This window comes from Castor canadensis, chromosome 1 (assembly GCF_047511655.1).
Source record: "Castor canadensis chromosome 1, mCasCan1.hap1v2, whole genome shotgun sequence".
In the NCBI taxonomy this organism is placed as follows: domain Eukaryota; kingdom Metazoa; phylum Chordata; class Mammalia; order Rodentia; family Castoridae; genus Castor; species Castor canadensis.
The window spans coordinates 182625318-182642554 of record NC_133386.1 but is presented as its reverse complement, the minus strand read 5'-3'; the positions used below and the strand labels follow the sequence as shown (position 1 = coordinate 182642554).

Here is a 17237-nt window from a genome sequence, read left to right as displayed (position 1 = left end):
AAAATCATTAGCATTTCTATACACTAACAATGAGCAAACTGAAAAAGAATATATGAAAACAATTCCATTTACAATAGCCTCAAAAAAAATCAAATACCTAGGTGTAAACCTAACAAAAGATGTGAATGACCTCTACAAGGAAAACTATAAACTTCTGAAGAAAGACATTGAGGAAGACTATAGAAAGTGGAGAGATCTCCCATGCTCACGGATTGGTAGAATCAACATAGTAAAAATGTCTATACTCCCAAAAGTAATCTACATGTTTAATGCAATTCCCATCAAAATTCCAATGACATTCATTAAAGAGATTGAAAAATCTACCGTGAAATTTATATGGAAACACAAGAGGCCACGAATAACCAAGGCAATACTCAGTCAAAAGAACAATGCAGGAGGTATCACAACACCTGACTTCAAACTATATTACAAAGCAATAACAATAAAAACAGCATGGTACTGGCACAAAAACAGACATGAAGACCAGTGGCATAGAATAGAGGACACAGATATGAAGCCACACAACTATAACCAACGTGTCTTTGACAAAGGCGCTAAAAATATACAATGGAGAAATAGCAGCCTCTTCAACAAAAACTGCTGGGAAAACTGGTTAGCTGTCTGTAAAAAACTGAAACTAGATCCATGGATATCACCCTATACCAATATTAACTCAAAATGGATCAAGGATCTTAATATCAGACCACAAACTCTAAAGTTGATACAGGAAATACTCTGGAATTAATAGGTATAGGCAAGAACTTTCTCAATGGAACCCCACCAGCACAGCAACTAAGAGATAGCATAGATAAATGGGACTTCATAAAACTAAAAAGCTTCTGTTCATCAAAAGAAATGGTCTCTAAACTGAAGAGAACACCCACAGAGTGGGAGAAAATATTTGCCAGCTACACATCAGACAAAGGACTGAAAACCACAATATATAGGGAACTTAAAAAACTAAATTCTCCCAAAACTAATGAACCAATAAAGAAATGGGCAAGTGCACTAAACAGAACTTTCTCAAAAGAAGAAATTCAAATGGCCAAAAAACACATGAAAAAATGCTCACCATCTCTAGCAATAAAGGAAATGCAAATTAAAACCACACTAAGATTCCACCTCACCCCTGTTAGAATAGCCATCATTAGCAACACCATCAACAACAGGTGTTGGCGAGGATGTGGGGAAAAAGGAACCCTCTTACACTGTTGGTGGGAATGTAGACTAGTACAACCACTCTGGAAAAAAATTTGGAGACTACTTAAAAAGCTAAACATTGATCTACCATTTGATCCAGCAATACCACTCTTGGGGATATACCCAAAACACTGTGACACAGGTTACTCCAGAGGCACCTGCACACCCATGTTTATTGCAGCACTATTCACAATAGCCAAGTTATGGAAACAGCCAACATGCCCCACTACTGACAAATGGATTAAGAAAATGTGGTATCTATACACAATGGAATTTTATGCAGCCATGAAGAAGAACGAAATGTTATCATTCGCTGGTAAATGGATGGAATTGGAGAACATCATTCTGAGTGAGGTTAGCCTGGCCCAAAAGACCAAAAATCGTATGTTCTCCCTCACATGTGGACATTAGATCAAGGGCAAACACAACAAGGGGATAGGACTTTGAGCACATGAGAAAAGCGAGAGCACACAAGGGAGGGGAGAGGATAGGTAAGACACCTAAAAAATTAGTTAGCATTTGTTGCTCTTAACGCAGAGAAACTAAGGCAGATACCTTAAAAGCAACTGAGGCCAATAGGAAAAGGGGACCAGGAACTAGAGAAAAGGTGAGATCAAAAAGAATTAACCTAGAAGGTAACACACACGCACAGGAAATTAATGTGTCAACTCCCTGTATAGCTATCCTTATCTCAACCAGCAAAAACCCTTGTTCCTTCCTATTATTGCTTATACTCTCTCTACAACAAAATTAGAGATAAGGGCAAAATAGTTTCTGCTGGGTATTGAGGGGGTTGGGGGGAGAGGGAGGGGGCGGAGTGGGTAGTAAGGGAGGGGGTGGGGGCAGGGGGGAGAAATGACCCAAGCCTTGTATGCACATATGAATAATGAAACAATAAAAAAAAAGGCAACTACTAATTCTACGAAGAAATATATGTAAAAAGGAGAAATGTGATCATAATATAATATATGATATTTGTATGTATATAAAACACTTTAATGGTCATAATAAATACTGAATATTGATTTAACTAAAAAGAATAATTTTATTAGAAGACTGGGAGAAGTTAAAGGAGTATAAAAGGACTGAATGGTCCTTTCCCATAGAAGAAAATCATTAGGTAATATCTAAAAATGAAAAATTAAGAAGAGTATTTTAAGTGTGTCACTTTAAAATATGTAGCAAAATTTTTTTAAAAAACTGAAAGTGACCTCTGAGGAGTGGGACTCAGAGGTGAGAAGGCTGTGAGGTAAGGTATTTCTAGCTTTGTTATAATTAAGATCCATTCTGACTTTCAAATTTCTGGAATTAAAAAAATAAACAACTTTTTTTGAAGCACACATAGTCTCACTATGTAGCCTCTGCTGGCTTCAAATTTGCCATCCTCCTGCCTCCACCTCCCAAGTACTAGGATTACAGGTACTCATCACCATACCTGGACAACTTTTTTTCCTGGTACTGGGGTTTGAATTCAGGGCCTAAGCAGGTGCTCCACTACTTGAGCCACACTCCCCAGCCTTTTTTTTTTTTTTTTTTGCTTTAGTTATTTTTCAGGTAAGGATTCTTATTTCCCCACACTCACACCCAGGGAAGCCTCAGAACATGATCATCCTATCAACAGCCTCCTGCATGCCACCATGGGTGCATGCCACTATGCCTGACTTATTGAGATGAGGTCTCGCTAATTTTTTTGCCTGGGCTGGCCTCAAAGAACAACCTTCCTGATCTCTACCTCCTGAGTAGCTAGGATTAAAGGCATGAGCCACCCTAACTGGCCCCGGCCAAATTTTAAATCAATTCTTTCAACTTTCTTGTATGGAAGACCTGGAATTTTGTTCTATTTGCATCTTTTCTCTTCTGACTTACGTGACAATTTTTTTCCCAAAACAATGTTTCACATAACTATTATCTTATTATTATTGTATTTTTTCTTTTGCCAATTTATATGGTCAAGATTGTTCTTGCTAATGTTCTTAGCAACTTCTTTTTTTTTCCAACTTTACTTAACATGATTGAATGCTACTTAGAATTCTCGCACTTGTCCCCAGTCAAAGTATCTTTTCTTCATTCCCCAGTAACCAATACAAACTTTATTTGCTGTCCTCAAGCCTTGACTTTCCTAACTGGAAGGAGATAATTTTGATTCTCACTTCAAAATTTGAAGAAGTGATTATCAGGTAAAGACCATCAACTCCTATTTCCATTTTCAAGTTTAGCTATGTTTTTCACAATCCTTCCTGTCCATCTCTTTTGCGCAAAGATAATGATTCCTTGTAGAGCCATTTTGAGACCATTTTAGGATCTGACTTCTCACTTAGGAATTACACCTAATTAAGAAAATCTTACCATTGAATTTTTTTGTGCATGCGGTACTGGGGATTGAACCCAGGTCCTTGTGCATGCTAGGCAAACACTCAACCACTGAGCTACATCCCCAGCAAGAAAAATCTTAACAATAACTTGTTCTCAAATAAGTGAAATGTTTGTTAATACTGTATGTAACAATGAAAGTGACATTATGTTATTGCATTCATATAACTAAGCATTTATTCTTTAGGGCTGATAAATTTATATTAGGTCTCACATAGTTTCAAAGAGCTCATAATAGATTATAGGGTACAGTATTTAATAGATAAATACACCTGATTCTCATCAAAACAGCCTTCCACCTCTGTCTGTAACCCTAGAATTCACGTCTTCTGAAACTGTCTTCCATCAGTTATTATTCATTCTTTCCTTCTCCTGGATCTTTCCCTCGGTATACGATGGCTCCCTTTTCTTCAGCCTATATTCAAGTGTCTTCCATCTAAAAACTAAAAACAACAAGCCCTCCTCCTCCCCTTGTTATCCCTATTTCTTCTCTAATCAATCAAACTTTTTTTTTTCTTTTGGCAGAACTGGAGGGTTTGAACTTAGGGCCTCATGCTTGCTAGACAGGCATTCTTACCACTTCTTTGACCTCTTTGAGGCATCCGATCTCATTGCACACTCCCTCTGCCTTGAAACTCCTCCCCTGGTTTGTATGCACTATCTTTCTTTGTTATCCTTCTCAATCTTCTAGCAATCACTCTCAGTCAAGGAAGATAAATATTTTTATTTACTGTAAAGTAGCACCTCTTAGGTTCCTACAAAAGGCCTCTTCTAACTCCCAAAAGAAAAAAACTGTTAGCCCCAATACTCAGCAATAAACATAATTATGAAGAACCAACAACCCTAAAATTACTAAAGTGAATGGCTCTCTAAAGGGTAGAGAGGGACTATTCAGGTTAATTGGAAATGTCTGCAAATGACAGGTAGTGATACAGAAAAATAAGAGGTCACATAGAGTTAGGAAAGAAAAAAATAATAAAATGGGATAACTGAGCAGGAAGCAAAAAATAGAGAAAAGGGAGAAGAGATGAAATATAGTAGGAAAAAAGAGAAAAAGTCTAATGCCCACCAGTACATTGTGCTTTGCCTAGGAATAAGGATAAGCAGCTACCAAGAATACTTTTCACCTTGAGTAAGACATACTAGGTATGGTAGATTTTTCTTTGCACACCCCAAAATTCATGCTCCTATTCTTTCTACACTCAATTGTTCAGTTGAACTTCCAGTTCCCAACCTCCTTTGCAGCAAGTAGGAGCTTTTATTAAGTTCTCACCTATGAAATGTGAGAACAAGAGATATTTGCAGCTTGTTTCACTAACTTAAAAGATTATTGGCTTGGACTCATTCCTTCCTCTTTCCTTTGGTGGAGAGTAGCTACAGTTGAGGCATCCTTAGAAACTATGGTGTTTCAAATGGTTTGCTCCTGCTAGCCTGAAATCCTATGATTACTTTCTAGAACAGACCTCGCTTTGCACATCTTAGAATTAAGTTAAGTAAAAGAGAAAAAAAAGTTCTTTCTTGTATGAGGCACTTCATTGGAGTGAGTGAGGGGGTGAGCAGTTCATCCCTCATCCTAATACCCTGAGAGATTAGGGGTACAAAACCACCTGAAGCGCCAAACCTTAGTTACTTCAACAGCTTACTGATCTAATACAAAACATCAGTCTGGACTGAGGAGAGTTGTGAGTATGGGGGGAAGGACGAAGTTCTTTTCACTAATTAATACCTACAAGGTCAAATTTAGCTAACATTGAGTGGCACCTAAATCACAAAATACGGAATCAGAAGAATTAGAATCAAATCTTAATTCTACCAATTGCTATTTACATAAATGCTGGGAAGTTTACTTCAGTTCTCTGAGCCCCCATTTCCTCCTATAAATGACAAAAATGATATCCACCTTCATGGATAAATGTTGCAACATATCTATAGCACAATATAATAAATGATGTCTAAGATCCTGACACCACATCATTGCAAAATGTTAAATTATATTCTATATATTTTACCAAGAATCTAGAGAATATATCACAGATTCCGTGTGGACTAAATTCTGACACTTACCCTATTTTTTTTTTTCTTTTGGTAGGAGTAGAGTCTGAACTCAGGGCTTCATGCATGAAGCCACTTGAGCTACACCTCCAGCCAATTTTGCTCTGATTATTTTGGAGATGGAGTCTCTCAAACTATTTTCCCAGTCCATCCTCCCAATCTCAGTCTCCCAAGTAGCTAGGAATATAGACATGACCCACTGCGCCTGGCTCACAAGACCCCATCTTAATCAATCAAGCCTGGCTACCAACTGTGAGGCTCTGAGTTCAAACCCTACAACTGCCAAAATAAGCAAAATATAAATAAAAATTGTTTTATTGTATCCCTTCTTCTCTAAAGATAACAGCCAAAGCTGTTTTTATTGCTTGGCTGGGTTTGAGAAATTTCTAGTTGGGAGCTCTTCAACAATAGTTAGTTTCTCTTACCACACTAGGAAAGATTAGAAAAAGTTCACAATGTGAGACAAATCAACCACTTCTTTTCCTTGTAAGTTTGTTTCTCCTTCAGAAATATGAGACCAAAAATAAATATTTACTGGAAGAGCAAAGGTCAAAACAGAGCTTAAGGCAAGACACATCAACAAAGATTAGCAAGACTCCAAAGGCTACTTATGTATATAACCTTGAAGAGGAAAAAAAAAAAAAAAAAGGGCCTTTTTGAGAAGATTTTACCTATTTTCTTTCACCTTTATGGTCACCATTTTCTACCACATTAGAAGAAAATTAACTGCACATATGAGACTTTATAAGATAATCATGTGTTTAAATAGTAGGTATGATGGTGGTTTACAGACTATCAAGAATGACAACCAATTTTAGCTCTCATTAAACAGTTTACTTTCAAGATACCTGACATATATTAATTAATTCATCTTCCCAACCCTCTGTGAGGTAACTTTTATCAACTAAAGTTGTTGGGGAAATTTGATCAAGGAGAATAATAGCAGTGTTTTCTATTTACAAAACACCTTCCCTATAAAGAACTCCACATGCTTATCGTCTCAATCCTCTCACGCTCCTGTGAGGTCGGTGGCAATATCCCCTTTGCCGTTTCTATAGATGAAATGTTACAGCTCAAGGAGCATAATGACTTATTCACGTGGCAACTCTGCACTTTATTCAACAGCTAGAACAAGAACACAGTACTTGGGATTAACACTAGACCACAGACACAGTCTAAATCCACATAATTCAAGAGAGTAGAGCTTCTAGATTTCTCTATGGCCATCTTTCAACATATTACATTCCATAAAGGACTGGGGTCAGGCATGTTATTTAAACTCATGTGTTCACTATTTATAAAATGTACTTGTATCATTTTTATAAATTGGACCCTTTAAGTTTTGTCTAGATGCCCAAAAGCTAAACTATTTTTTGTTTACTATCTGTGCACTAGCATTGTAAATGATGTCATCAGTAATGTACAAAACTCTGAGACAAAGCTGCAGGGCCAATAAAAGCAACTCACTCTTCACTTGGGGAAGAGTGTATTTCTACTTTCATTCCTTTTTCTTCTTCTTCTTTAAAGTAGCTAACACACAAAGATAACTCATTAAGTCCAGAAGAGGTGACTATGCCATGTAAGGGCTCCTTATGCTGCTTTCCACAAAGAGACCTGAGTGGCAGCACAAGACCTCTTCTGTGCATTTCCCTCCAGGCAGAACGTGCATTTGTGTGGCTACATACACAATTATAATCTCCCCTGAAAGGCAATTCCTTCCATATGACAAGCTGAAGTGGCCTGAGTGCTGGCCTCATGTTGCCCATGCAGTTAACATGCTGAAATACCAGACACATTTAATCTCTCCTTTTTGAAAAACTAAGATGAGACAGAAGAAGCAAAGCTGGAAAGAACTCCACACACAGAATGAGGCCAGCCCAAGTGACCAAACTCACTTTCTCATGGGCTCAAACTCTTTGTGTGTTGCCTACTTATGTGTCAATTTGCAGGACTTTGGGGCATGAGAACCATGGAGCCAAGTGGTTCTGGCAGCCTCTCCATTTGACAAGCAAAGCCAAAGACATGTGGCCTTTGGTACATTTCACATTCAAAAGTGTTATTGTTTCAAACATGCCTATTTTAAAATATATAATTTTCTCATTTAGAGAACCGTTGTATGTAAGTTGGCCACAGAAGGAGTTCAGCCACATGATTTCTTTTTTTAAAGTCCAAATGGCCCTAAAGCAGCCCTATCCCTGCCAGATATCTCTGTTTACTGGGGGCCAAGAGGGTTATCCCAGGTGAGAGAAGTCTAAATTTAACAAACACCTGACATAAAGTCCTCAGGCACAAGCAGATTTCTGTCTGAGATTACAGAAACTGAATCTAGTGTTTTATCACAATTACCTGTAATCTCAGGGCCAGGTAATAGTATTAACAAGACCTTGAGCAACACAATAGGACATCTGGAAAAAAGGCTCTTACTCTCTCCAAAGAATAGTGCTTTTAAAAGCTAATTCAATGAAGAAAAAGAAAGGGCTCTGAAAGTGCCTTTTCAAACAATATTTACTTTACTAGGTTTCTACTAATCAAACAAAACTTAGTCAAAAGCTTTTATGAAAAATACATTTGATGATTTCAGCAGTAATTGCTTTGTTTAAAGAAAGGTGCTTAAGAAAAAAACATAGCTAATGGGATCAGTAATTTGGTAAGTTCAGATGTGTTTGGGAAAATCCCTTCTCTCTTTGATAAATCATTAAAATTCTGCTCAGATAAATGTGTTTTGACTTGAAATTCCAATCATAGAATGAGCTATTTCCTAAGGCTGCTAGGGAAGCAGGCAGGACAAGGGTGATTCCAACACAGAAAGAAGAGGACCTATGGATTATTTTACAAGGGTAATTCCACTCTTAAAGCATATCACTCTGCCCAATTTAAGGAAAAGATCTCGTGGAGATGCCAGAAAGTTGTTTAAAATGTCCTTCTTTTACCACTTTTAAAAAATGGATTAAATCTTACTGTTGTGTAACCAAAATGTAGAAATTGTGGTTATCAACCAAGAAATTAACCTTAGGTAAAATCAGAGTTTAAAGCTAAAACGATCCAGGGCAGAATTTAATCAGTCGTCCTTTTTTCTTCATCCGTGAAAGTGGGGAAAAAAAATAGCGTCTTTCTCATGTTGGAATTCAATAACTATTTGTTGAGCTGAATTCCTTTCTCCCATTTATTTTAAAATTTATTCTGCTACTTAAAGCAGACCATTCATTCCACAACTGAGCACTTTACTTGGGCCAACCACTGGGCTAGATTTTGGAGATAACTGAGAGAAAAAGCTTGCCCTCATGGCTTACATTCCAATAAGAAACAGACAATAACCAAGTATCCAAGAGGAAAACGAGGTAACTATACTAAGTGCAATGAAGATATAAACAGTGATGAACTACAGAGGCTAATGGCTTATGTCACTTCTGATTTACTATTATTACTTTTTAAAACTTCAATTACCTACTTGGCCTCCTACAGTTACTCCCTAAGCAAATACTGTATTTGTGCAAAAAAACAGTGATCCCTGAACTTTTGGACAGCATTTGGAGGAAAGATTTTGAGATTACTTGAATATATAAATAATATATAAATGTAAAGATCAAAAATTTAGCCAGGTGCTGGTGGCTCTCACTTGTGATCCTAGCTATTCAGGAGGCAGAGATCAGAAGGATCAAGGTTCAAAGCCAGCCAGCTGGAGCAAATAGTTCCAGAGACCCTATCTCGAAAAAAACCCATCACAAAAAAGGGCTGGTGGAGTGCCTCAGGGTATAGGCCCTGAGTTTAAGCTCCAGTACCAAAAAAAAAAAAAAAAAAAAAGATCAAAAATGTACAAAGCTATTTCCAAAATAACAATGAAATCACCCTACATTTAGAAGAAATTGCAGTGACCAAGGGTCAGAAATAATAGAACTTATTCCTTCCCCTGCCACCCCACCGCACACACATAAAGCTAACAGAGCTTACAGAATCCTTGGAAGGTGCAAGAAAGTCTAAGCTAAACTTCCAGGAACAACTCCCAAAAGGCATACTGCAGAATTAGGCCACCCAGAGAATTGCTGGCTCTGCCATGACTAAGAAGCTAGAGACTAAAGTGAGAAAGAGCCAAGAAAGCTGCAAGCTCCAGAACCATACAGCTCACACACTCCATCATGGCACTAATTTCCCTGTCACTCCATGTTATAGTCATTAAAGAATATGTCTCATCTCCCAACTACAGCATATTTCCTGTGGTAAAAGGAGGGAGGGAGGGAGAGAGGGAGGAAGGAAGGAAGAAAAGAAAGTTGACTTTGTGAATATGTCCATACTATTTTAAAGTGACCAGTTTTATATATTACAAATCTAGTTTCCAAATATTTAGGAAGTTGGTTTAACATCTGTAATATTTCATTTCATTTTCTTTCTGGAACAACCCCAACCCTTTCAGTTCCCGAGATTTCTGTTAACTTACTGTAAATAGCAATATTTCCTAGTATAGGATTGGGTTTGGAAAGATCACTAATTATATTCAAAACAAAAATAAGTTTATCAGGATTAATTTGAAAGCAAAAAAAATGTTGTGTCAGGCAGTCAGACAAGTTAATTTCATGTGTTATGGTATCAACAAATACAAAAAAATAAACTTAGCAACACTGAAAAGTCTTCCAGAGATAGAGTCCATGTCAGAACCTTTGCCAATACTTGAAAAACTGTACCAACCTCAAGGCTTAAAGGGACTGTTTAAGTGACTGTTGAATGTTTTCTTGTCCAGGTACTCTGAGAGGCAGACACCAAGACAGGATCAGACATGCAAGAGATGTACTAAGGGAAATGGCTTGACAGAAAACAAGAAATGAGCTGGAGGAGACTGGAGAGCTGAGAGACCACAACGCAGGTTTGACCCCAGTAAATGAGAGAGACTTAGCAATGAAGAGGGGGGCTTCAACCAAAGTCACCTAGCCCACCAAAGAGTCACAAATCTCATGGAAGTGGGTCTTTCCTGCCCAGTCACTGGCTGGAAACAACCCAAGAGAAGTGTGATCTCAATGTGAATAAGGTATTAGATCAGAAGTGGGGTAGGTAGTTAAATTACCCTCCTCTCCTCACTGTGGGAAACCTAGAAAGTACATTTTCATGATTGCCATAGATATATTATGTATTTTTATAAAAATTAGCTACTAGTATAGCAGCTAATATTTATTCAGCACCTACCCAGGTGCACTAAAAGGGTTATACCTCACTCTTTTCTGTATAACCTTTTTCACAAAGTATATAAAATGTAGTAGCCAGGCTCTTCTCTAAGTGTTTATATGCATGAAATAAGTTCTACTATTATCCACATTTTGCAGATGAGGAAAACAGAGAGGTTAAGTAATTTCTTTAAGATCACACAGTTACCCAAAATACATAGACTATTGTCAATAAAACGCTCCCAAATGGTTGAAGTTACTTTCTTCATTGCCTGCCTCTGAGAGGTGAGTCTAGAGGCAAGAGGAAACTGGAATTTTACCATTCCCTGATCCATCTTGATTCCTAGGATGCCCCCTCATGGGCAGAAGTGTTAAATGAAACCTTCAGAATCAACTGAACTTACTCTAGATTCGTGTATGGGCCTATGCAGTAGTTGCCGGTCTCATTTTTGAAGTTGTTCAACGTATTTATAATAGCATATACTTAGGTATGGACTTGAGCAAGACTGCTGAATTAGAATTCTGTTTCCCACGACTTATTAAGAAGCTATTTAGTATCATTATACTGTAGTTTCCTCATCTGGGAAATGATAATAACTGAAACTATCTTCATATGTATCAGCATATGTATAAACCTCAGATGGTACCTGGTAAGCCTTAGTTGTTGCGTTAGCTACTCACATTTGGGATACCCTAAGGCCAAAGTATTCATATTCCATTTAGCATATATATATATGAAGTGTCTATATTATAAAGGGAGGGTATAAATGATGAGTAAGATAATTTCTGTTGGGGTTGAGGTGTGGCTCGGTGTAGAATGCATGCCTGGCATGAACACTAGATTCCACCCCCAGCACTAAAAAAAAAATTCCTGTTCTCAGGAAACTTACTTGTATCTAATGAACTGTTTAAGAGCTCCATCCTGGGGCTAGGAGTGCAGTTCAGTGACAGTATGCTTGCCTAGCATGTGAGAGGCCCTAGCTTCAATCCCAAGGACCAAAAAAGAAAAAAAAATTGAGTTCCATCCTCAACAGAAAAATAAAATCAGTTGTTTGAACCATCTTTTTTTGGTGGAGAGGAAAAACACAGGCTATGGAATCTGACAAACCTGGGTATGAATTCCTGCATTACTATGCATCATCACCTGTGTGACCTTGTATAAATAAATTCACCCTTCTAAGCCTTAGTTTCCTTACTCATAATATTAACAATTATGAAATGAGACCAAATAGTTTCCAAGATTAAGCAAGATAAGGCACAGTTAAAAAAAATAAAAGCAACTATAGCTTAAAACAGAAAAGAACAAAACAATTTTTTTTTAAAGAAAACAGACAAAGACCTATAGCTTAAAAAAAGTTCATTTACTATGATTCTCCTATGCATTTGCATAGACCCCAATGAAGAAAGGCATCTGTAATTTCCTGGAGGCATGTATTGTACCAACCCATTACCAAACTTACTAAGAACAAGCAGGTTCCATGGAAACAGAAAGGCCAACTTGGAACATGAGTGAAAGCATGCATTTCAACCAAATTAGGTGGAGTAAAAAAAATAAACCTTACACCCTCTTACTTATACTCAGGTCAGCACGTAGGTGGTTGTGTTTTGCAAACCTGGGTTCAGAACAGGCTGCCCTTCAGCTCTAGAGAGTTATCCACACCCAACCAGATATGCAGACACACCTCAGCCTCTGGCAGATGCCTCCAATAAGTAGCTTTCATGAGGCTGGAACTCTTTCATGGGTCTTATACAAAAGGTTCTACACTTATTTCATCTCCTCATCAGAGTCTCGTTCTCTTCAGGCCTGGGCATTAACATAATTCGTATCACTACATTCTGATGACTGCCAGCACGAACATCATTGAGCTATTCTTTAATGATGATCTTAAGATCCTAAGCCATGCCAGGCTATGATTACAAAGATCCTAATCCACCAAGTCAGTGCGGAAAGGATCAGTTCACACACAATATGCTGAAAGATTGCTTCCTTTACTAATAGTGAAACAGGCAAATAATATCTATAGATAGAAAGGGATATCTATAGATATTTATTGTATAGGGATCACTGTAATTTACACCGTAATCCTAACAAGAGTTTCTAGATACACTTACTAAGGGGTACTCAGCTTTAACTTTTTTGTTTCACTGAATGCCAAAGTATTCCTGTCACTGCAATTTTTTTTTTTGAGATACTGGGGTTTGAACTCAGGCATTTGAACATTTGCTAGACAGACAGTCTACCACTTTAGCCACTCTACCAACTGCAATTTTATTATATCTTTATTTTATTCTTGAGGCCTACACATGTGAATTTATAATTTGTAAAAACAAAACAAATTTTGTTTAAAAAAAAAAAAAAGGAGCCCACAAACAGGTATTTAAGTTTTTAATTCAGAGAGTGGTTTCTTTTTTAACTTTTTATTTTTATTTATTTATTTTGGCAGTACTGGTGGTTGAACTAAGGGCCTCACACTTGCTAGGCATAACGTTCTATCACTTGAGCCACTCCACCAGCCCCTTTTTGTGTTGGTTAGTTTTGAGATAGGATCTCACTTTATGCCCCAATCAGCCTAGACCAAGATCCTTCTATGTGTGTTTTTCAGCATAGCTGGGATGACAGGCAGTGGCACTGTACCTAGTATTGGATAAGATGGAATCTTGAGGACTTTTTGTTGGGTTGGCCCCAAACAGAGATCCTCCCAAATCTCTACCTCCAGAGTAGCTAGGATTACAGGTTTTGAGGCACTGCTGCCCGGCATATTTTTTGGCTTTTTGAGACAGGGTCTCAATGTATAGCCTAGGCTGGCCTTGACCTAGAGATCCTCCTACCTCAACCTCCTGAGTGCTGTGAGTAGTTTTAAATAGTCACTAAATCAGGAGTGAATGCTTAAAAACAGTATGCCTCTAAGAGAGACCAAATTGTAATAGGCAAGTTCCCACTAAAAACAATACCATTTCTGTAGAGTTGTATGGTTACTGAACCATGAGGAAGCCAGTGAGTAGTATAGCTATGCTTGGGTTTGCATGAAATGCAGATGATGGCTAGGACAGGGAGTTAAGATGCTTAAATATGCAACAGAGACTGAAGGAACATTTTTCCAGGATTCAAGCATTAAGTGGGTAGTTGGAGTTCAGGAACATTGAAACTTTTTCAAACAACCTGAGACTTTGAATGTTCATTCATTGTCAACATTGCCACTGAATTAGTCTTCCACTGAAACCACTTAGGAAGAGACAGCCAGCTTTTACTCACCGAAACACCAGTATACTAAATACGCCAAGCCTTTGAGACATATAATTCAAACAGCAAACACCCAAGGAACTGAACAATAAACTAGGCTTTTCAAATATTTCATAGGTTCATTAAGTACTGGGTAAATGAGACAAAATAAGTAAACTCTTTAGCAGAAGTCTAGGTATTGCTTGATAGTGTTATGCATTGAATACAAAATTATCTGTGCTACAACTATTCCCTTCTGTCTGATTAATAGACATGGTCACTCTTAAGCTCTCTCCCCCTACCCTTCTGTATATACATGTTTATGTCTGTGTGTGCATTTGTATTTGTATGTGTGTGTGGTATATTAATATATACATTTTTTTTCAAAAACTAAGTAGCCTTTAAACTTGGTGAAAAACAAATTTAACTTCACAAAAGAAATACACATTAAATCTACCTTGAGACTGCCAGAAAACGCCAACAAAACAGACTGAAAACTCTAAAAGTTTGATCTATTTTGTTAGCAAGATTATGGGAAAATAGTATTCTCTTACATTGCTGGTGGCAGTATAAAATCATAAGACCCCAATGAAGGGCAATTCGACAATATCGATCAATATTTCAAATGAATATGCCCTTGACATACCAATTTCACCTGTGGAATTTATCCCTGCACACATATTTGCAAAAGAACAAAATTGCAGGTTATTTGTTGAGGCATTTTTAGTAATAGCAAAAGGCTAAAAACATCTCATTACCTACCAATATAGAATTGGTAATATAAACTACTCAAATGCTATGTAGCTAAAATAATTTTTAAAGGATACCAAAGCTCTCTTCTGATACAGAAATTACTCTAAGTTATATTAAGTGAAAAAGTATGCACTATATGCTCTTTTATGTGCCTAACAAAGTAACCTCTAGAAGGATACACAGGAAACCAATAATAGAGGTTACCTGGGGTAAGGGGAGATTGAGGATGGTTGGGAACATGGCAGACTGGAGGAAAGGGATGGGAGGAGACTTTTTACTGTTAAACTGTATTTATTTAAATGTTTTGAATCAAGTTTCCATATTACCAACTCAAAAAAATTAACCAGAATTGTTTTTCGTGATAAAACGTGTGTAGTACATCCATACAATGCATTATTCACTGTCACCAAGAAATGAGCTATTAAGCTACAAAAAAGACACGAAGGGGTCTTAAGTATCTATTGCTGAGTGAAATAAGCCCAACTGTGTAACTCCAACTGTATGATAGTCTAAAAGGGTAAAACTTTAGAGACAGTAAGAAGAGCAGCGGTTTCAGAGAGATGGGAGTAGGGAGAGAGATAAATAGGTGAAATACAGAGGATTTTTTGTGTCTTGCAAGACAGGCCTCCAAGCTATTTTGCTCTGGTTATTTTGGAGGTGAGGTATTAGGAACTAATTGCCCAGGCTGGCTTCAAACCGCAACCCTCCCAATCTCAGCCTCCCAAGTAGCAGAATTCAGGTGCGAGCCTCTAGCATCCAACTTCACAGAGCATTTTTAGGACAGTGAAACTACTCTGTCTGATTCTGTAATAGTGAGTATATGCCATTATGAATTTATCAAAACTCACAGAACTGTACAACACAAAGAGTGAACCCTAATGTAAACTACAGGCTTTTGTTCATAATAATGTGTCAATATTAGTTTATCGATTATAGCAAATGTATCTCACTAATACAAGATATTAATAATAGGAGAAACTGAGTAGAGGAAAGAGAGGACAGAAGAGAAGTCTCTGTACTAGCTTAACTTTCAGTAAGCTTAAAACTTCTGTAAAAATTTAACTTAATGAATTTTAATGCAAATGTGTGCATCTGTAAGTGTACATATTTCTGTGTGTCTTTTTTTCATAGAGTAAATGCTATGAAAGTGCTGTACAGAAAGTGCTCGATAAAGTAGAATACTCCAACTACTACTTTAGCTCAACAGCTAAGAGTCAAGTTCTGGAATGGAAAAAAAATCAGGTTCTAATCCTAGTTCTTCCATTTCTAGCTGTGTAAATTTATTTATGCAAGTTGCCTCTTTAGACATAGTTTCTCCATCTGTAAAATGCAAGAAAACATAGTAATTCCCCCTAGGGCTGTTGAGAAGATTTAAATAATGTTGCATGCAAAATGTTTAGGACAGTAAGTAATGTAAAAGAAAAATTCAAAATGATAACGTCATTATAACGGTTAGATGCTTATTCGCAGAATGACTGATGCGGCACTTCATGTTCCAAGATTACTTATACCAGCATCTCAATAATACCCCAATAGGGCCCCAAATTCTCAATTGTCCCACTCTAAACACAATCCACGCTGCTTGAGTTCCAGCCGGTACCCTTCAGACTTTCTTTACTCCCCAGATGCTATTTTTTCCTCCCGGTTCGGCATTACCTTACTGGTTCCGGCCCTGGAACCCCCGCCTCTCTGCCCCTCCCCATCTCAACCGACCGTTCCCACTCAGACTCCACCCCTGCCACCTCCTCCTCAGACCGCAGCCTAACTCTTCTTCACTTCTTTTCTTCTCCAAAGTTCAAGGAAGCTCCTACCCAGATACTCGTAGTCCGGTTGGGCTAGGCGCTCTGGGCTCAGCATCCTTTGACCCGGGTAGCTCCCAAGCTCCAGCTCTCTGGCTTCCGGAACCAGGTCGCAGTCTCTCCGTTACCATGGCACCCGAGCGCCGGGAGGGGGAAAGGGAGGCGGAGGGGGTGTCACGCCAACAGTTGCCGTATTGCAACGCAGGGCGGACCACGCAAGTTCCGGGAGCCTTAGCTTTGCGGTGTTGGAGGTTTCTTTGAACTCCTATTCTTGAGACCGTGGTTTGAGAGGATGCAAGGTGGAAAATCCTTTGCGTCTGTCATATTTCCTGATGTCGGAAGAATTACTGTCAGCCGTCCATGTCCGCAGTTGCTGAATTTCATAACTATTCCTGATTTATACATCTGGTATCCTAACAATAATAATTCCCACTGGTGACCTCCTATAAACCCTTAGTATCTCATTACCTATTTTTTATCTCTTTTAGTATTTACTACCTTAAATTGCTACAAAGTGCTTTCACGTGCATATTATACCTCGGTTGCTTCTTGAGGCCAGGGATATGTGCCTTTTTAGCCTAACAGGGCTGGACATAAAAGTCCTTTGAGTTAATTGCCCTTCCCAAATTCCTCTTTATCTTTACACCTTTTTTCTATTCCAGCCGCTTAACAATTTGATACCCTCCCCAAGTG

The 17237-nt window shown here is 38.0% G+C and overlaps 1 protein-coding gene across 5 annotated transcripts in view; it reads right to left on the bottom strand.

The window, feature by feature from the left end:
• Positions 1-16708, bottom strand: part of Cstpp1 (centriolar satellite-associated tubulin polyglutamylase complex regulator 1) — a 220558-nt gene extending 203850 nt beyond the window's left edge. For 4 of the 5 annotated variants that reach the window (XM_074044760.1, XM_074044797.1, XM_074044769.1 and 1 more), the window contains exon 1: positions 16557-16695. In XM_074044760.1, the coding sequence (XP_073900861.1) occupies positions 16557-16602 (46 nt within the window). In that variant the 5' untranslated portion in view covers positions 16603-16695. Of the gene's footprint in view, positions 1-16556 lie in introns of all 5 variants that reach the window. The other variant, XM_074044771.1, reaches the window with a different exon arrangement.
• Positions 16709-17237: the final 529 nt, after the last annotated feature.